This window comes from Peromyscus eremicus, chromosome 8a (genome assembly GCF_949786415.1).
Source record: "Peromyscus eremicus chromosome 8a, PerEre_H2_v1, whole genome shotgun sequence".
NCBI classification, from domain to species: domain Eukaryota; kingdom Metazoa; phylum Chordata; class Mammalia; order Rodentia; family Cricetidae; genus Peromyscus; species Peromyscus eremicus.
The window spans coordinates 44,490,454-44,511,644 of record NC_081423.1 but is presented as its reverse complement, the minus strand read 5'-3'; the positions used below and the strand labels follow the sequence as shown (position 1 = coordinate 44,511,644).

Below are 21,191 nucleotides of genomic sequence, written 5' to 3'. Positions count from 1 at the left end.
AAGCCTCAACAGGTTGCTATTGGCTGAGGTCTTGGGACAAGCCAGCCCTTTCAGCAGGCTGAGCTCAGCTGTTGTCAGATTCAGTGAGGCAGTAGCGGGAGGCCCCTAGGATGCTACTTCCTGATTCTAGTGAAGGCAAGTGCGCCTGTAAAGCAGTCTCCAGCAGACACTGGCTTGCCTTCTGTGTCCTTCATGTGAGTCAGGGGCTTGACCCAGGCCACACTGGTGAAGCGACCCTTATCTGAAATGCAGGATGGAAGTGTCTCAAGTTCCTCTGTGCATTTCAGAATATTGGCACACTTTAACCAGTTGAACATACCTAACCTGAAACTCCAAAATCCACACTGCTCCCAGATCTGAGGTGCTGTGATTTGCCATGTCGGTGTTAAAGTTTCAGATTTCTGAACATTTTGGAAGAGAGATGCTCAACGGGTCCTTAGCCTCAAGAGAGCAGACTCACCCCAAACACAGTGTGTCACACTGTGTTCCTTTAGGAGCTGCTCTGAAGCTGGGGAGCAAGACAGCTAAGACTTCAAAAAGGCTGTGCTGTTATCTCTGGCCTGGGATTTTAGTGTCCTTCTCTGAGCTTTTGCGTGTCCTTCTAGCTGACCCAAGTGATCTGAGCAGGTGCTCTAGGAGGGGGTCGGTCACACCGTGGTTCTGATCTACAGGAACAGAGAACGGGGCCTCCTTTAACTCATTCTCTCTTCTCTTCCAGGTTATCAATGTCACCGGCATTTCAGTGGGGCATGGCCTGTCTTCCGCGTGTGACACCCTCATCTCCCAGGTAAGTGGAAGTGATCACGTTCTCAGTGACTCCAGACATCTTTGGTGTAGATGGAGAAACTCACTGCAAGAGGAAGACTCGTGCACACACCCAGATGAGGAACCCAGGGCAGCAAACCCCTGGCACCCTTTGCCAGCCATCGACTCCGGTTTTCACTGCTGTCTTTGAAGGGTGCTTAGGGTTCTTTCAGCCCTAGCAAAAGTGTTGTTCTGCATGACTGCCGTTGATCAAACAGGGGACCTCCCATAACTTTCCTGTTGAAGTTTGCTATGGTCCTGGGCATCTATAACTGAGTCTGCATCAGGGCTGACGGGGGTGGGGGGGGGGTGGGGGGTTGGGGGGGGGGTGGGGGGGCTTGCCAAAGTGCAGGTTGCTGGGCCCCGCCCAGGGCTGTGGGTGTATGTTCAGCATCCTCCAGGAGGGTGGTATTCCGGCTTATGTATGATGCTCTTTGACTGTGATGGGTTACATCTGGATAGATCCATCCTAAATAGAAAATACCCTAAGATAAAAATGCATTGAATCTCCCTCACCTAGTGGACATCCCAACTTAGCAACATGGAACACAGCTTGGTCCCGCCCATGATCCATAACTGAGTGGGAGCAGAGGCTCCCATGGTGCCCAGCACTGAATGACAGGACCACACCCCATATCACTAGCCTGGGGAAGGATCTAAAATAAAACTTCGAGGTTGGTTTCCACCATGTGTGCATTTCTTTTGCACCAGCTTGGAGCTGAAAAGTTAAGCCAGTCCATCTTAAGCATAAGGCAGCCCCATTGGTGTGTGTCCCCCTCTAGAGCTGGTCTGAAGTCCCTACATAGACATTACTGGACGGAAAGCTGAGAGACACCAGCATCCTCTGGCTTCTGAAAGTTGGTAGGAGCTGGTGCCCCACACTGCTGGCCCTTGGCTCAGTCCCTGTTTTTAGGTCTGGAGTCAGGCTCAAGAATCTGCATTTCTAACAAGCTTCTAGGCGATGCAAAGCCTGACAGCATTCTAGAACCGAATGGGACCTTTGACACATCATTGCTACGTGGGTCCCGAGTAGTATGTTTTTGTCATGCTGGGCAGTGCAGCAAGCCCAACTCTCAATCAGCCACACGCTCGTTCCCTAGAGAGAATGGCCAAGCTACCTACTTTCTTACGAGGCACGACTGAAGGCCTCTGAGGGACAGCTGGGGTGCACCTCTTTAATGGCTTTATTTGCCTGTGCCCCCCAGACATTCGGGAGCCAGAACTTGAAGCACGTGGGGGTTATCCTGCAGAGGGGGATCCTCATCCTGCTCCTCTGCTGCTTCCCTTGCTGGGCACTCTTCATCAACACTGAGCACATTCTGCTGCTCTTCAGGCAGGACCCGGAGGTATCCAGGTAAGGGGAAGGTTGGGGACAGGGCATCCCTCTCTGTAGAAAGATCATCCATACTCAGAGGTGACAGAGGCCAGGGAATCACACAAAGATGAGTTTAACCTGGGCATGGCTGCTCCTTCCCAGGCACTGATACCTTCTGTATCTGCCTTGTGAGACCTGGATCCCTCTCATTACTGGCTTCTAGGGTTGAGAGTTTGGAGTGGAATTGCATTGACAAAGATCTTCCCATTGGGATCGCAGTCTGTGGCTTGTTAATGCTTAGTGATTTCTGACCACAGTTGGTATTAAAATCACCTTGGTACTTTAGATACTTCTCTAGGCCTCTAGTCCCCACATCCCCAGGTTATTAACTGGTACAGGTGAGGCCCGGAGCATCAGTAACTTTCAAATCTTCTATGCGTGAGCTGCCATGTTTAAGACCCACTGGCTTGACTGATGAAGACCTTTGAAAAGCACTTGCCCCATGCCAGCATTTGACAATAGCTGAAGACGTGCCTGGATATCACATTGGGTAGAGGGGCTTGGGAACCAGGAAGGCTGAGAGACAGCTTGTGGTGCCCTGGGCAACTCCCACAGCCGGGCACTGTCCAGCGGCACTGTGAGGCTCAACATCCCTGCCCTAGATCTTTAGATAGGAAGTAGCAGGAAGGCGAGCCGGAATGCCAGGTGACAGATTTTGTACAGTCCTCCATTTGCTCTGACAGCCGAAGTCCATTTGTTTAGGAAGAACCAAGAATGCGCCAGCAGTGTGCAGTGTCCCGGGAGAGTGGCCTCCGTCACCATTGTCACTTTTCTATTGCACAGGCTCACCCAGACCTACGTCATGATCTTCATCCCAGCGCTTCCTGTGAGTCTGCAAGGGGTCAGAGACTCCATTCTTGGGTCCTTGGGTAAAAAGTGACAGAGGTGTCACGAGCTCAGTCTGATGTAATTCTCACATGTGACATCGACTCATCACAGAAGTATGCTTTTAATTATGTCCCTTAAGGACACACCAGCATTTTTGTCTCTCAAAGAACTAAAGAAACTCTAGGATGGGGGTCATGGCCTTGACTTCTTGTTCCTGGCGTACCCTTGGAGCATCAGCAGAAGAGTCCAGAATGTTTCTTTAAGGGGTAAAGTCTTGTCCATCCCAGATCCCTCAAGAGCGTCCCTTTGACCTTTAGACGGTTGTCTGTTAATGTTTATAGCAAGTTGTAGCTGGTCAATGAACTGTCAAAGCTAAGTTTATTTAATTGGGTAGAGGGGCTGGATGTTTGCTGGGACTGCCACCCTGGGGGATCAAACAACAGAAACTGATTTCCTCACAGTTCTGAAGGCTGGAAGTCCAAGATCCCGGTGAGGGGCTCCGTGGTGTCCCTGTAGCCACTATCCTTGGTCAAAGGTGTCTCTTTTTCTTTCCACATAACATGGTTGTCTCTTCTTATAAACACACTAATCGGGGCTGTTGAGATGGCTCAGTGGTTAAGAGCACTGGCTGCTCTTCCAGAGGACCAGGCTTCAATTCCCACACCCACAACTGTCTGTAACTCCAGTTCCAGGGGATCTGACACCTTCATACAGACGTACATGCAAGCAAAACACCAATGCAAGTAAAAATAAGAATAAATAAATCTGAGCTGGAGAGATGGCTCAGAGGTTAAGAGCACTGGCTGTTCTTCCAGAGGTCCTGAGTTTAATTCCCAGCAACCACATGGTGGCTCACAACCATCTAGAATGAGATCTAGTGCCCTCTTCTGGCCTATAGTCATATGTGCAGGCAGAATACTGTATATAATAAATAAATAAATCTTTTAAAAAAAGAATAAATAAATCATTAAACATGCTGTAAACACACTAATCCTATTGGATTAAAGCCCACCCCAGGGCCCTCATTTTGATTTAATCCCCCTCTAAATCCAGTTGCATACGGGGATAGGGCTTCTGGGGATGAATTTGAAGGACTCAGTCTGCCATAATGGTAGCTACTTGCCCTCAGAATTGGCATTGTACTTCTTAGTTCATCATAAAATGTTTTATTTTACTTTTTATCTTTATGTTGTGGGGGATGGAGCCCAGGGCCTTGCATGCTAAGTGAGTACTCTAGTCCTGAGCTGTACCCTCAGCCCTATCCCATAAAACCACTTAAATGTGACATGTTTTCATTATCCCACCAAATAAGACGAGAGCTTGGCTATACTAGGATGCCAGTGTACACCCTAGCAGACAGTACCTCCTTTGGCACTCCCAGACAGGGAGTGAGAGCGTACCTCTTTTGTGGCTGGGACAAAATACCGAATAGAAGCAACTTAGAAAAGGACTTACTTTTAGTTCATAGTCCCATGATGGTGTGATTGGCTCCCCTTAGTGACCCCAGGAGCCCACGAACGCTTATAGCTCAATGCCACCCGCCTCTCCCCCCCCCCCCCAGGAAGCAGGAGATCAGGTCTGTAGTGGGGCCAGGCAGAACCCATGGCCCTGTATTTCCCAAACATTCCACAACTTCCTCAAAACAGCCTGACTACCTGAAGACCACATGCTTAAACACACGAACCCTCAGGAGACGTTCCATGTTCCACCCAGGGCAGGCACTGTTTGGATTATGTTCATTCCCATGGAAGGTGTGTGGAGCCGCCGGACTACAGACACTGGTCGTCCCAGGTCTAGATGAGGCTTTGTGGCATGGAGGGCAGCCAGGGTGACTGTGGGACAAGCTGCTATGGCACCCAGATCTCCGATGTACGGTCAGGCTGCAGAACTAACCCTGCCCTCTTGTTCTCTCGCAGGCAGCCTTCCTTTATACGATACAAGTTAAATACTTGCTCAACCAGGTAATGCGGACTACCCTCTTTCCTTTGGGGAGGGGGTGATAGAATCAGGGAGGCCAGGGTGGAGGGAACGGGCCTGCTGAGAGTCACTGAAAGCTGCTTTCAGGCCTGTGAACACAGGGCTTTGATGTGGAGAGATTTCTTAAGTGACATCAAGGAGTGACTGAAGCATTATTCTTGGCTCTGAAAATTTATATCCAGTTCCTACTTGGAAATATTGCCGTTGGCAATGCTAAGGTTAGCATCTCTGTGTTCTTTGGCTCTTTACTGGTACAGGCCTGTCTGCTCTCTGTAAAGGGCTGAGGGTCACAGTGGCTTGGCTGGGTCTAGGGAGTCCACACCTCTTCTCGGTTTGTCTGAAGGCTCCTGCACTCTGGGGCAGAGGGTGTCAAAGCTCAAATTGTATTGATAACAGAGAGTAGTCAAGACTCTTCATACATGGCTAACAGCAATGACCAAAGGCCCTGGGAATGGTGGCCCTGACTTGGTGGGAGGGGATTTATGAGGACAGTGTGTGTTATGGGGCTGTGGACTTCCTTCTAGAAAAATCCAGGTAAAGGAGGCAGGCTTCCTCTAGCATGTGTAATAGGGAGGCATGGATGAGGGGTAGAAAAGGACAGGGAAGTTTCCCACTTACTGGATACTTTATTGATGTTAGATTTATGTACTTGAACTAGTTGAACTAGTTTCCATGGGTGGTGGAAACAGCATTTCTAATTGGTCTCCAAGCTGTCTCTTCTCTGTCTAGACCCTTGTAGGCACCAGGTAGAATCCTCTGTATGTCACAGTGGCTCCTGCTTGTCTTTCTGTCCTGCTTGTCTTTCTGTCTCCCAAAGGAGTGGTGACTTTCTAATCTCATGGATGGAGAGTGTGAACATGATACTTTCCAATAGCTGAGGCTGGGGAAAGGAGAGAATTGTAGCTGAGAGGGCCTGGGGGAGATGTCCTGAGTTATGGTGGACTAGTGTAGCTCTAGGATCCGGGAGGGAGGTTTTCCCAGACAGCAGGTGCCACGCACCGGTCACTAGGCAGGAGAGCTGGGTGTGGTCAGGCTGCTACAGTCGAGAAGACAGCGCACAAGGGCTTAAGAGGAGCAGGCTGGCTGGTCTGCTGAGCATCGTGTTGTATCAACCGGGGGTTGGGTGGGTAGAAAACAAACTAATTTGTGGCGCAGAGATAAGAATTACAAAAGTGGTGGGCTGACAATGGTCTAGTAAGAAGAAAGAATTGCCCCGAAGGAGCAGGACCCATGGTGACAGGTGGACTCTGGAGACTGGGCAGTGGGCTCTGGGAGAGCCAGGAGTGTTTTAGCCCAAGCATACTGGAAGAAGGCAGAACCCATGACTCTGTATTTCCCAAACATTCCACAGTGCAGAGGAAAGACAGGGAGCACAGACCTGCAGCAGAGGAGGGGGAGGAGCTGGGCAAGGAAGGGCACAGCGCTGGGCCTCCCTTGGCCCTCCTTCCTCCTCCCTTGGCACCTGCTTCCTCCATGTCCCCAGCTGTCATCAGATCCCCATCTCTGACCGTTTTGCTGGCTTCCGTGAGGCAACGGGGAGCATGCTGCCCACATGACTTCACCATGGCCTGAAGCCGCCTCCCCGCTTTATTCAGTTGGCGGCCTCTGTTCTTTCTCCCTCTACTGTCCATCATTGACCCTTGTCCCTGGGGCTTTACCTTTTCTTTCATTTTCCTGTTTGATCGGTCACCTAGTCCTGTGGGTCTCTCTTTCTGCTGAAAATTATTAGTATGTGTGTGTGTGTGTGTGTGTGTGTGTGTGTGTGTGTGTGTCTGTGTGCCCATACCACAGCATGCCCCAGTGGAGGTCAGAGGCCCCAGTGGAGGTCAGAGGTGGAGTCAGCTTTCTCCCTCCACCGTGTGGGTCCTGGGATTGAACTAGGTCATTAAACAAGGCAGCAAAGCACCTTTACCTAATAAACCATGGTTAGCAGTTACCTAGTGGGCTCTTGAATTCACTTCTGGTCACTTCAGTAGAATCTTATTTACCAGCCTCCTTGCTCTCTGATTACTGGTATCTTAGGGTTTCTATTGCTGTGAAGAGACACCGTGACCGTGGCAACGCGTATAAAGGAAAACATTTCATTAGGGCTGGCTTACAGTTCAGAGGGTTAATCCATTATCATCATGGCAAGAAGCATGGTGGCATGCAGGCAGACACGGTGCTGGAGAGGCAGCTGAGAGTTCCACAGGCAGCAGGAAGTGACAGTGACACCCTGGCCAGGTCTCTGAGGCATCTGAGACCTCAAAGCCCACCCCAGAGTGACACATCTACTCCAACAAGGCCATACCTAACAGTGCCACTCCCTATGGACCTACGGGGGCCATTTTTATGCAAACCATCACACCTGGTCCCCTCAAAATGCAGGATGGCTGCTTTTCCACACCAGAGATGTGAATCTGATTACAGACTCCCTTACATGGAACTCAGCAGGGGCTCACACGGAGCTCACTTGAGCTGTCTCCCTGTCTGCCGGAGGCCACCAGAGACAAAGCTGCAGTTGCATTTTGTTCCTTTATGCACCGAGGGCCCAGTGGTGTCTGGGGTGTCTGACCAGACAAGGAGGAAGTGTGAGGGCAAGTGTCTGGAGAAGCAGCCAGGTGTGGTGGACTGCAGGTCTGCCTGTGATCTCAGCATTCAGGAGACAGAGGCAGAGCGATTATGAGTTCAAATGCAGCCTGGGCTGTCTAGTGAGGCCCTGCCTTGTAAAAAGTTTACAGATGGTCATGATCAAGTGACATTTCAAGGAAGTCTTGAGTTGCAGGCCCAGAGCAGAGCCAAGTCCTTCGTGAGGGGTAGTGCAAGGGTCTCTCCGTTTGGAGACTGCAAAGCTGAAGTGTAGAGGTAGGTGCATGCAGATCGCTGCATTGAGGACCTCATGTCACATTCCGCATCTGGATCAGACATCAAAACTGCTTAAATTTCTTTTTTTCATAGTGCTGGGATGGAAGCCAGGGCCTTGGTCATAGTAGGCAAGCATCATTATGAACTGAGCTATACCCCCGAACCAAGTGATGCTGATCTTCTAGGCAAGAGGAGAGTGTTTTTATCTTCCCAAAGCAAAATTTTAAATGGCCTATGATTCTCATATCAGCATTTCTCAGTGAGAAAGCAGCATCCAAAGAAGGCAGGGCGGGGAGGGTGGAGAAGAAGAGAAATACTGTCTAGCTCCTGGTGCAGCTGCAGCTTCTGTTCTTACCCCCCTGATGCAGGTGAGGCAGGCTGTGATGTCCTCGGTCCAGTGTAATTTTATGATCACACCCTAAACGTTACTTTAATTTGCTACTTAAATTATTTTTCTTGCAGTACTGGCAGCTTAGCCCAGGGCCTTGCTGAATGCTGGGCGAGTGCTCTACCAAGAAGGGAGGCCCCCGTTTCCTCTAAGTCTTTTAGGATGGTTTGTTTGGTTTTCTATTCAAAGACAAGGTGTTCTAGTTACTCTCTGTTGATGTGAAAACTCTGACCCCAACCAAACTGGAGGAGTAAAGGGATTGTCTGGCTTATAAGTCCTAAACACAGTTGATCATTGAGGGAAGTCTGAGCAGCGGAGGAACCATGGAGGGGTGCTGCTTATTGGCTTGCTTGCTCCCCATGGCTCACTCAGCCTGCTTTCTTATAGAACCCAGAACCACCTGGCCACAGGTGGTGCCACCCACAGTGTGCTGAGCCCTCCCACATCAGCCATCCATCAAGGAAATACCCCACAGACATGCCCATAGGCCAATGCAATGGAGCAATACTTCAACTGAGTTCCTTCCCAGGTGACTTTAGTTTGTGTAAGTTGAAAAAAAAAAAATTAACCAGAACCCAGGGTCTCCCTATCTAGTTCAGGATGACTTTGAACTCAAGATCTGCCTGCCACCATCTTCCCAATGCTGTCACCACAGGTCCCAGCTCTCCCCCTGCACACATGTCTGTGCACCACTTGTCTGCCTGGTGCCAGTGGAGGCCAGAAGAGGGCACTGGATCCCCTGAAACAGGAGTTACAGATGGTTATGAGCTGCCATGTGGGTCCTGGGATTTGAACCTGCGTCTCTGGAAGAGCAGCCCATGCTTTTAACTGCTGGGCCATCTCTCCAGCCCCTCCCCTTGGCTTTAATGTGAGGCATAAAGTAGGGAGGACATTTTTTTTTTTTTTTTTTTTTTTTTTTTCCCTGCTCCTGCCTCTCAGAGCCGGTTATGAAGGAATCCAGTCTCCATTTCAGGAAGAAACACAGTTTCACAAGCCCTGTGGTCCAGCTTCTGAATCTTGAGTTTTGGTGGAGAAAGCAGAGTCTATGGCCAATTGCTTGCAAATGCCGCCTTGCCTTCCGCTCTGCTAATTCCTGCCTGTCTTGCACACAGCAGGGAGAGTCTCTGTTTTTCTTCTCCTCCCTGCTGCCTGCTCACCTCCTACCCCTTGGAGGCCAGAGCTCTCTCTTTGCTCACAGCAAAGAGGAAGAGCCAGAGGGGAGGGGAGAGCGGGAAGGGGAGAGGCATCCCCAGATGACTGCTCCTGTTATGCCCAAGTTCCCTGGTGTTTCAGCATGTAAAGTCATGTATGTGTCTCCTTGTTCCAGGGCATTGTTCTGCCTCAGATTGTGACAGGCATCGCAGCCAACCTGATCAATGCCCTGGCCAACTATGTGTTTCTCCATCAGCTGCATCTTGGGGTGATGTGAGTCCAGCTTCCTCTTGGGCAAGGGGGGGGCTGCATTAGCCTTTTCCAAGGGAAAGAGGGCAGTTTAGCTGGTGTGAGTGTGGCCTTCTTATGCCCTTTGGAAAGTGCTGTTGGAGTGAAGGGGATGCTGCCCTAAATAGAAGTAATCTCAGGGTCTGTGGTGGAGGAGGGCACAGTGAGGAAGGGGTACATGACTCCCCAACGCACTGAGCCAGGGAGGAGAGGATGGAGCACAGTGTCCACCCACACCTGCTGGTCTTCCCAGGGGTTCAGCAATGGCCAACACCATCTCCCAGTATGCCCTGGCCATCCTCCTGTTCCTCTACATCATCTGGAGAAAACTACATCAAGCCACCTGGGGAGGTAAAGACTACATTTTGATTGGTCTGTGGCTTTTGCCTGAAGGTTAGACATGTTGGAAACCCATCTGTTGTACCTGCAGGGTGGTCCTGGGAGTGTCTGCAGGACTGGGCCTCCTTCCTGCAACTGGCTGTGCCCAGCATGCTCATGCTGTGCATTGAGTGGTGGGCCTATGAGGTCGGCAGCTTCCTGAGCGGTGTGTATGCAGACTGGTGGGAACTGGCTGGTGGGGACAGTCTGGCTGGGGCAAGGCATCAGTTGCCTGTCTTTACCAGGTATCCTTGGCATGGTGGAGTTGGGAGCCCAGTCCATCACCTATGAATTGGCTATCATTGTGTACATGGTAAGTGTTCAAGCCCCTGTCGTGTGGCTGTGGTAAAGGTGTCTTGTTTTCTATCCTAAGAGTCCCACAGTGGTATACTGTATGAAATGGTTCCTAGACATAAAGTGCCCTCCTGAGCAGGGACTGATGATATGGACATGTGATTCCAGTTGCTCAGTGGATGAAGCAGGGAACTCATAAGCTCAAGGCTGGACTTTACTAAGGAGGAAGATAATTTCTCAAAGTTAAAAAAAAAACAAAAACAAAAACAAAAAATGGTGAGAATATCTCGGTGGTAGAATGTTTGCCTAGTACTCACAAGGTCCTGAGTTCCAGCCCTGCCCTCCCTCACAAAGTCAACTTGGAGCCTGGACAGGCCCTTTATGCCTGGTATGGTCGGGCCTCCTTGTAAGCTGAAGGAGATAGGGTGGGCAGAAACCCCACACGATCTGCAAATTTGGTCTCTGGTCCAGTTCAGACCTAAAGTAGTTGACTCTGTTTTCACACTGTCAGAATCTTTTTCTTTGTCCCCAGGCAATGCCCTGGGGGTGGAGTGGTATGGAATGGAGGTCTGGTCACCAAAGTCAGCTCCATGCTGGTTCCACATCTCAACACACTGTGCCCGACATGTATGTTTGTCTCCTGGAGGCTCAGAAGAATGGGAAACAGGGACTTGGACAGCTATGTGCACACCACATTCACAGAGACATTACTGCCTGTAGTTAAGGGGTGCTGTGTAGCTAAAGTTTTCCTGGTTCTGTTCAGCTCCCGCGGCCCTGCAGCCAGCTGCTTGGACCCAAGTAAACACACAGAGACTTGTATTACTTATAAACTGTATGGCCGTGGTAGGCTTCTTGCTATCTAGTTCTTATATCTTAAATTAACCCATTTCTATTAATCTATAAGTTGCCACATAGCTTGTGACTTACTAGTATTTTATAGCTTGTTTCTCATGGTGGTGGTGGCTGGCAGCGTCTCCTGACTCAGCCTTCCACTTCCCAGAACTCTCTCTGTTTATCCTGCCTATACTATACCTCCTGCCTGGCTACGGGCCAATCGGCATTTTATTTATCAATCAATCAGAGCAACACATTCACAGCATACAGAAAGACATCCCCAGCAGTGCTGCCTGAGTGTCTGACCGTCAGTGGAGGGGATGGGTGGACCAAGTGTGTGCATGCTCACCCTTAAAAGTGAAGGAGATTCTGACATGCTAGAAAATACGTTGTTAGAGGCTTTCCTGTCAATTTGTGTTACAGAAAGTTTCAACCTGAAATTCTGAAGGGCTCCTTCTATAGCATGCACCTCTCAGACAGAGAGCTAGAGAAGGGAGGAGGATGCCATGCTGTAGTAGAGAATGCCCAGCATGCTTGAGGCTCATCCCCAGCACTGTGCAAATAAAAGAAAAATTTTTAAATGGAAAGAAAGGGGCATTTATAGTTTGAAGAAGGACTCAGCCAGCTAACATTCTACTCTCCATTGTTTATATTTAAAATATACAGGGCATACACACTTCTTTGGTTTTTTTTTTCCCCCCTGGCAAGGCTGGGGATCCAAGCATGCTAGGTCAGTGCTCTACCTCTATTCCTTGGGGGCATATATTTTTATTTTTACTGCCTATGGAAGATATTTTTAAATCTGTACTTCATGTTTTTATATTTTACTTATATCTCATATTTTAGTTAAGTACATTTATTTATCAATGCTTGAAGTCCATGAGTCCATTATATCTAAGCCAGTCTTCCACTGCCCAATATTTAATCTATATTATTTTAATAAGATCAACAGCACCTCAGGATATCTCCTAGGACAAATATCTTTATGTGATTTCCTGATTTTTTTTCCTGTCTGGAAAAAACAAAACAAACAAACAAAAACAAAAGACAAATGCTTACACTGCTGGGCATGGTGATGCATGACTTTAATCCCAGCACTCGGAAGGCAGAGGCAGGCAGATCTCTGTGAATTTCAGGACAGCCAGGGCTGTTACACAGAGAAATCCTGACTAGAAAATAAATAAAAAATAAAATAAAAAGAGAAATGCTTACAGGTCTCTATATATATGCTTTTCGCATATCTTGTCCTCTGTTCTCTGCAGGCACATAAAAGCACATGCGCACTCTCCCCAGTTCAGAGAAGGCTGTGCACCTTCTCTATGGATGCACAGTGGCTCACAGTGCCGCACATCCAGGTTCCCTGGCCGTCTGCCATCACTTGTTCTAATGATGTTCTCTGTAACTTTCCCCTCTGGCGTGAAAGAGACACGTCCTGTTAATGTCCTTTAATCATTAATGTCCTTTAATTGGGAACAGAGCCGTGGCCTTTCTGCGCCTCTCTTGACTGAGACATTTCCCCTCAAGGTGTTATAGCTGTTTCGTCCTAACTAAGTCCAGATTCTCCACTTAAGGCGGGGATTCTGTAAAAAAATGATGCCGCGTCCTTCTCAGGACACCATGCCAGGAGACACATTATCTGGGCATTAATCAGGGGTGTGTGGTCAAATTGCCGCTGACAACTCTCTTCATGTTGCATTCCTGTCTCTCCCTTCTGTGAAGAAATGGCTGGAAAATCTGCTTGTCACTATAGTGACAACCTTGAAGATGGGAATCCAATCTCCCTTTTCTTCTATGCTCCTTATTTGGTGGATTAGATTTCCTTTATCCCTCATAGATATCCCAACCCGTAAGGCAACATTCACACTCGAATAAGTGATTACTCTTTTAAAAGTTATTATTAGTGACTCAAGTGGTAAATGTATAGCTATTCATGGAAAATCTTTATTGGATATTCACTACGCATGAGATACTATCTAAGCAGCTGGCCATATGAGCTCTGTAAAATCTCCATTTCTAGAACCTTTGTACAGATAGAACAAAGCATCAGAGATTAAGCAATTGGCTTAGTGTCCCATGAGTAATAAGTACAGACATGTCAGGACTTGAATCCAGGCAGTCTGGCTGCAGAACCCCTACCTTGTTACAAGGCAATGCCCCTTCCTGGTATTTCTTCAGTAACATTTCTGCTTTGCAAGTGGAATCTCTCCACCTTTCATAACAGACTCCAGAGTGGACTCTGGTCAGCCCATCCTGCATACTGTTCCCCTATATCCCAGAGGCCAAATGTAATTGTGTGGGGTCCTCCCTCCCATGGCAGAGGTTGGAAACCCTGCAGAAGAGCCTAACTAATTTTGAGAATCCTAACTTGGAGATGTAGGTTCTTTATTAGCCTAGGGCATCTAGCTAGGCCAAAGAGAAGTTGCTAAGAGTTTCCAGAGCCCTTAGGACCTGTTTGGCCAGTGAGGTGTAAAGCAGAGGCTGTTCTGTCTGTGGTGTCTCAAGTACAGTTTTCTTGTGTCTTCTTTCACTTTAGATCCCTGCAGGCTTCAGCGTGGCTGCCAACGTCCGGGTGGGAAATGCGTTGGGTGCTGGAAACATTGAACAGGCCAAGAAGTCGTCAGCAGTTTCCTTGATAGTCACAGGTGCTTATACCCCCACTGCCCCAGGCTCCTGGTGCACGCAGGCTGTGCATGGGGTAACCTGCCTCCCCACTTTCTGTGACCTCCCTGCTCACTGCGCCCTTTCCTCTCTGCTTTACCTCCAGAGATCTTTGCTGTGACTTTCTGTGCTGTGCTGCTAGGCTGTAAGGATCTTGTGGGCTACATTTTCACTACCGACCGGTGAGTGCTGGGGTGTTCTTAACATGTGGGGTCTGTGATGAAGAAATAGATTAGGTGGATATATCACGACGGGTGGCTCCCTGGAGTAGCTGCATCTTGGCGAGGTGTTCCGAGTCATTTGCAAGATCAGAAACCTCACTGATTTACTTGAGAAGACCCTGATTGCTGAGATAGAGAAACCAATTTGTAATCTGAATCTCAAGTTAGTGGGAATTGGTGGTGACAGTATGATTTCAATGGACATGATAGTTATGAATTTTTAAAAAAATTGCTTTAAATTACATTTAGTGTGTGTGTAAGGGAGATAGATAGATAGATGGTTAGATGGATGGATGGATGCATGGATGGATGGATGGATGGATAGATAGATAGATAGATAGATAGATAGATAGATAGATAGATAGATAGATAGAAGTCAGAGGACAACTTGCAGGAGACAATTTTCTCCTTCTACCATATGGATTCTGAGGACTGAACTGAGGTCATCAGGCTTGCGACATCTTGTGAACTCCCATGTATTTTTTTTTTCTTTTTTAAAGTCTTCCATACTACTGTTTGCATTTGGTTGTTTAGTGGTAGAATTCTCCCCTGCCACATTTGCCACATTTCCTATTCCCCTAATTTAAAAAAGAATGCTTGAAAATCTGAAAGCATCTAGGCACCAACATACCATAAATAAGGAATACTTTTGTCAGTTCAGGATTAACAATATGAAATGGGATAAGACAACTTAAAATAGATCGATACTAACCAAGCGCTGTTACAGCTCTGAGAAGCGTTGTAGCTCAGAGTTCCCAAAAGCTTTAAGATGCCAAGAGCTGCCCCTGGTCCAGCAAGGATCAGGTCTGAGCCGTGTTACAGCTCTGCACATCTCCAGAGCAGAAGCTCTATGGGGTGTTGAGTGGTCTTGACAAGTAGGGGTTCAAAACTGTTGTGGGAACAATGAGGTCCTCATCTGAAGTGTGGAGTGGAGTCTTGGAGGCTGAGGCAAGAACAAGTCCCCTCTGCCTACAGTTGCAGATGGAGTCCTGGAGGCTAGCTCACCTGAGCTCCTGCCAAGGAGGCCTCTGTCCCAGGTGAGTCTGTCCCAGTGAATCCTGAAGGCAGTTGTCTCTTCCTCCTCCACTGAATTCCAAAGGCCCCTGTACTCAGAAGCCCAAATGTGTAGGGTACTGGCTGTGATTGGCTGAATATTGGTATGAAAATAGGGTCAACAGGGCTGGAGAGATGGCTCAGCCGTTAAGAGCACTGGCTGCCCTTCCAGAGGTCCTGAGTTCAATTCCCAGCAACCACATGGTGATTCACAACCATCTATAATGAGATCTGGTACCCTCTTCTGGAGTGCAGGCGTATATGCAGATAGGACACTGTATACATAATAAATAAATAAATCTAAGAAAAAGGAAAAAAGGAAGAAAAAAAGAAAATAGGGTCAACAATAGAAATAATTGAAGAAGAATGATCAAACCTGGAGAGGCAGGGAAGAACCCTGAGCCCACCAAAAGGTGCTGGAGTTCGCAATCAGGTGGGCAGGTCTGTCTCCATAGATACTTGTTAAAACAGCCCAACCACATCCGGAGGTCCCTGAAGGATCCCTGACAATTCCCTTCTCATTCAGCCTGAATTATTCTTCTTCTTCTTCTTCTTCTTCTTCTTCTTCTTCTTCTTCTTCTTCTTCTTCTTCTTCTTCTTCTTCTTCTTCTTCTTCTGCAGCTGCTGCTGCACCTGTGATCAACAGTTAGATTTCAGGCTCGAGCCTGCTGGCAGCCGGAAGACTGCCAAGTGGCTGCTAGAAAGCCCAGGGATGTACCCCTGACAATGTGAAACAGAAATGGATTCTGCATATAGACTTAGGTCTCCTCCTCAGGATGGTTCATAATGTCTATGCAAATATTCCAACATCTGACTGACTATACCTGAGGTCTAAAGCACTTTGGTCCTGGGTAATCCATCGGGATGCTCAGCCTAGTGATGAGTCACCTTGGTGTCTCAGATCTGCCAAACTGCCTGGTTTTCAGAGTTTTAGAATATATTTGTCACATAGTTAAAGATCTCATCAGTGAGCTGTCTTAGGACTGGTGCTAAATTGATGGCTGAAGAGACAAACAAATCCGTCCTGTGCTCGGCAGGGTTTTTTTTTTTTTTTTGTTTTTGTTTTTTGTCTTCCTCAGGAAGGCTAGCTTGGATGTTCTGACCATAGAGAAATGTCACAGAGACCCTTCATATTTGGGATACCTTTATCAATCATCACAAATTGCCAACTGGCTCTTCCTCCGTGGATTCAAAAAGCTATTGGAATAGATTCAGCTGCCTCAGTCTCCTCCTCACCGGTTTCCCTTTTGTCTTTGGATGGTAGCCTGACATTTTCTCAGCCTCAGCCATCCTTCCACAGATTACTCCCTTCAGGGTGGATGAGGAAGGCAACCATAAATAGCTCTCTGTTTTTCTTTCTCAAAAGATGGACATGGGCTTGGGCCAGGCTCAGAGAGAGACTTCTTGTGCCTTCCACCATATGAATTCTGTGGAGGGGTGGTGTACTGTGGATTTCAGGTTCGAGTGGGCCTAGTGTCCCAGGTTGGCCTGGAGACCTTGTAGCGGGATGGCCAAACAGGAGCTGACACCATACTGTCCGCTCAGGGACTGTGAGAGTAGAGAAGCCGAAGCTGCCCCCCCCCACCCCGCCCCCTCGCAAGCCGTCCCCTCCCCGCCCAGGAATCCAGAGTGTAAAGCCTCTGCAGAAAGAACAGAAACCATCCTCCAAGCTGCTGGAGGAGAGAGCTACTGTGCTCTCTCCTGGGGTCGATGTGAGGTCATCCTGGGGATACTCTTTAAAACGGCATTCAGCCAGATCAGTTTCAAGAACTCGGGTTAGGCCCCGCCCCCTGCTGGAGGAGGGGGCGGAGGAAGCCAACAAGAAGTTCCAGGAGATATGACCCTCGCCAGAAGGGCAAACAATCCAGCGTTACAGAGTCCCCTTTCCTAGGGGCCCTGTATCCTTTCTTCTGCTCCCAGGACCCCATTTTGTCACCCCAGGCTATGTATGGTTCACCATGCTCAACTTTTCAGTCCTGAGCCGGGCGGTGGTGGCGCACGCCTTTAATCCCAGCACTCGGGAGGCAGAGCCAGGCGGATCTCTGTGAGTTCGAGGCCAGCCTGGGCTACCGAGTGAGTCCCAGGAAAGGCGCAAAGCTACACAGAGAAACCCTGTCTCGAAAAAACCAAAAAAAAAAAAAAAAAAAAAAAAAGACTTTTCAGTCCTGGTCACTGCTCTGAGCTCTCCCACACATTCAAACTGAGGCTCCTGCCCTGCCCAGAGATGGGGCAGAGGGAGGGGAGAAGGCCGGGGGTTGGGTGGGGGATAGAGCTTGGGTGTGTCCCGCCAGCAGGCTGATCAGGTTCTTCATTTACTGAAGAGTGACTTGAAGCACAAGGGTGGGTCCTGGGAGGGTGGGAGGAGATGATCGACAGGAAGCCGAAGCTCAATGATGCTCTTAATTTTGATCCTGTATCACTTATCACTTCGTTCTTAGATAAAGAAACCTGGAACACAGTAAAAAAAAAAAAAAAAAATGCATTTGGAGAGATGGCTCAGCAGTTAAGAGCACTGGCTGCTCTTCCAGAGGCCTTGGGTTCAGTTCCCAGCACCCACATAGCAGCTCACAAACCTCTGTAACTCCAGTTCCAGGGAATCTTATGTCTTCTTTTGGCCTCCAAGGGCACACCAGGTACACATGTGGTACACAGACATATGTGCAGGCAACACCTATGCACATAAAATAATAATGAACAATTAAAAATACATTTAATTATTATATTTTTACATATGTATATACTATACTTTGATCATACTCAGCTCCCACTCCCCTCTACATTTAATCATTTAGAGTATATTCTTTCTACTTATAAAAAGTTTGCACCACACGCCCTGCTATACCCTCAGCGGCTCTGTGACATGCATACACCATGTCCCTCAATCCCAGCATTTTCTCTCATGCTGGATTTCATTTCATGTCATTTTGTTTATCAGGCCCTAGGAACAGCAGACGGCAATAGACAGACGGGACAGATTCATATCCATCCCAACCCCCAGTAGCAGACTAAACCATCTAGGTTTATGTGACCTCATTCTGTGATGCTCACATAGCAATGAAATTGGATAATAAGACGTTTCTCAGAATGTATCCCTGTCATTCTGTGTGCATGACCAACCCATGGGCAGAATAAGTGAAACAGATAGATCCTACCTCAGCTGATCACCGTGAAGAGAACACAAAGAGATGATGGGTAAACCTAATCCATCTGCTGGTGAGATACAGCCCAGGCTCTATTCCCCTCCCATCTCCCCTCCCTCTGCCCCCATCTCCAGCCAAGGATGTGGTCCAAGTGGTAGTTCTGTAACTCTAACAGAAGGGCATTTTTAAACAAGTGTCTCTTATTTCTCACAAGGAAATCATTTTATTTATATCTTCAGTCTTTTCTAGGGTAAATTTTGTAACAGGTAGGCAAGCAGGCGCGCGCGCGCGCGCACACACACACACACACACACACACAATCATTTAAAAAAAAATCCTGAGATTGGTTCTCACAATCTCTTTTTGTAAGGAAAATTAAAACCTAGAAGAACCAAGGCAGGCATAGTCTCACATGCCCTCAATTCCCCCACTCAGGATACTGAGGCAGGAGGATAACAGGCTTGAGGTCAGGCTGGGGTACATAGTGAGGTCCTGTGACAATAAAGGACAAAACAAGGGCAACAAAAACCACAGAAGAAGAAATTCCCTAGAATAATAGTGGACCAAAATTTACCCTAGAAAAGACTGAAGATCTAAAGATCTAAAGAAAGCGGTTTCCTTTCCAGAAGGGAAATTTGTTTTAAACCTCTCCCCCAAATCACTGATTCCAGAAGATTCCAAGGGAGAAAGTTTTTGGATCACTAAAATATAGATAATTCTAGTGATGTTTCACCTTCCAAAGCACAGAAAAGGAAACTCTGCGTTTCTTGTGAAACAAATGTGTCCACACGGCACCCAAATCTGACAGTTTTCACACACACAAAGAAAACCAGACTATTCCCAGTCACCAAAACTGATTAAAAACCCCCAAATAGGGCTGGAGACACAGCTCAGTGCTTTATAAACTGCAAGCCCTGGTTTGACCCTTGGTGCTGTAAAAATGAGTGACTTATCTGTTTAAAAGTCCAAAGGGCCTGGGTGTGTGACTCAGTGGGAGAGCACGTCTTTAGTGTGCACATAGACGGCCTTGCGTCAGGTCTATGCATCGCCACTCCCCCGACCCCTAAAATAGGAAAAAAATTAAAACTCAAGATGAAATTTTAGAAGACAGGACTGAGCAGCACCACATTGCAAGTACATTTCAGTGGACTAGAAGAGAGAATGTCATCTACAGGCAGAAAAAGCCAGAGCAGGCTTAGAGGAGGGCCCGTGTGCCGCGCAAGGGGAGTCTCATCGTATCCATTTGTATTTGCTTCTACTTCCATGAGCATTAGACAAACACAAGAGTGGTAAGAATTGGCATCTGTGGAGACAGGGCAGTCATGGTGTGGCCTGAGAGGCAGTAGTCATCTGACTTGTTTGCATATACTTCTCATCCAAAGCTTTATTTTAACAAATAACTGTATTCCTGTGCTGGTTTGAGGGAAGAAAGAGACCATCCAGTCCCATGCTGGGTTCTTAATTCATTCACTCAGCAAATATCCACTGCTAGACAGTTTTTTTTTTTTTCCCCAATCAGTGCCTCTGAGGGTGCTTTACCTGGTAGCATTTTTTTTTTCTTTCCCTTTACCTGTAGGCATTAAAATACAAATCTGTAGCATTACGGGTAAAGCCCACTAAGTAGGGTAGAAGTGAGAACCCTGGAATACTCTTACCATGCTTGGTTGACTGGGAAGAACATGTATTGTTTGATGGTGCCAGGACCAAACCCAGGGACTCATGCATGCTAGGCAGATGCTCTGCCACTGAGCCGCACTCTGTACAGACAGCACGTGCATGCTTGCTCTGTAATGCATCACTCAGACAGCTCTTGAGATGTGCATCCAAGATCTGCCTCAGGAATTGGGTTAAATGGAGAGTGGCAAGTGCAATCTAAGCTTTGTTTTTGGTGGGTGGATGGGTACTAAATCATTCTGTTGGTTTTAATTGACTAAATGGATTGCATGGGTTTTATTTTTCCCCTAAAAGCTATAAACTATATTAGAAAATTGGTTTCTGATGTGTGTCACACAGCGGTAGACCTGGCCCCACTTGGGCTGCTGTGAATACATCAGGGCAGCTGGACAAAGAGCCCAGGCCTTGTTGAGCGAGGGTGCACGTGGGGCCTCCTCTCCTGGGATCCATGCCCTTCAATTCTTTTCCTTTTTTATGCCTGTGGATGTTTGCCTGTGTCTGGTGCCACATGCATGTCTGGTGCCCATGGAAGCCGGAAGGGGCTCTTAAACCTGCTAGAACTGGAGTCAGAGGCAGTTATAAGGCTGTCATGTGGGAGCTGGGAATAGACCCTGGATCCTCTGCAAAAAACAAGTGCTCTTAACCACTGAGCCATCTTTCTGGCCCTTTCTTTCTCACTAATTACCATGTGCTCTGTTTTTCCGACAGAGACATCGTGGCCTTGGTGGCTCAAGTGGTCCCCATTTACGCTGCGTCCCACCTCTTTGAAAGTCTTGCTGTGAGTATTGAGCCTGGTTTCCCCCACACGCTTCCATGGTCTGCGTAAGCTATTTCCTCGGATTATGCTGAATTTCAAGTGGGAAGAGAGGCTAGAGTGGTCTAGAGGGGCTACTGTTGATTGTTACCATGTCACTTCTGCAAAGCATTATTAGAATCGTGTTCAAGTCTGAGGACCACAGAGAGGCTTTCTATGCTTGGGAGGCGGGGTCTTTAGAAGCACCAGCGGTGTTCGTACTGATGGATGTCACCTGCCCACAGTGTACCTGTGGTGGTGTTCTGAGGGGCACTGGAAACCAGAAGGTTGGAGCCATCGTTAACGCCATCGGGTATTATGTGATTGGCCTCCCCATCGGGATTGCACTGATGTTCGCAGCCAAGCTGGGAGTGATAGGTAAGCCTAACTGTGGGAAGACAGGTCAGCTGTCCACAGGCCCAGGGGATGATGTCCAAGCGCAGGGAAACTTCACTCCTCTGCCCTGACTTTCCCCACACTCCTGTACCTT

The 21,191-nt window shown here is 48.0% G+C and overlaps 1 protein-coding gene across 1 annotated transcript in view; it reads left to right on the top strand.

Moving 5' to 3' along the window:
• Positions 1-21,191, top strand: part of LOC131916084 (multidrug and toxin extrusion protein 1) — a 38,471-nt gene that overhangs the window by 7,045 nt on the left and 10,235 nt on the right. Inside the window, exons 3-14 of the mRNA XM_059269381.1 lie at positions 719-787; positions 2,010-2,158; positions 2,963-3,005; positions 4,924-4,968; positions 9,544-9,641; positions 9,910-10,007; positions 10,087-10,200; positions 10,280-10,347; positions 13,696-13,804; positions 13,927-14,002; positions 20,617-20,686; positions 20,947-21,079. Coding sequence (XP_059125364.1) covers positions 719-787; positions 2,010-2,158; positions 2,963-3,005; positions 4,924-4,968; positions 9,544-9,641; positions 9,910-10,007; positions 10,087-10,200; positions 10,280-10,347; positions 13,696-13,804; positions 13,927-14,002; positions 20,617-20,686; positions 20,947-21,079 — 1,072 coding nt within the window. The remainder of the gene's footprint in view (positions 1-718; positions 788-2,009; positions 2,159-2,962; positions 3,006-4,923; positions 4,969-9,543; positions 9,642-9,909; positions 10,008-10,086; positions 10,201-10,279; positions 10,348-13,695; positions 13,805-13,926; positions 14,003-20,616; positions 20,687-20,946; positions 21,080-21,191) is intronic.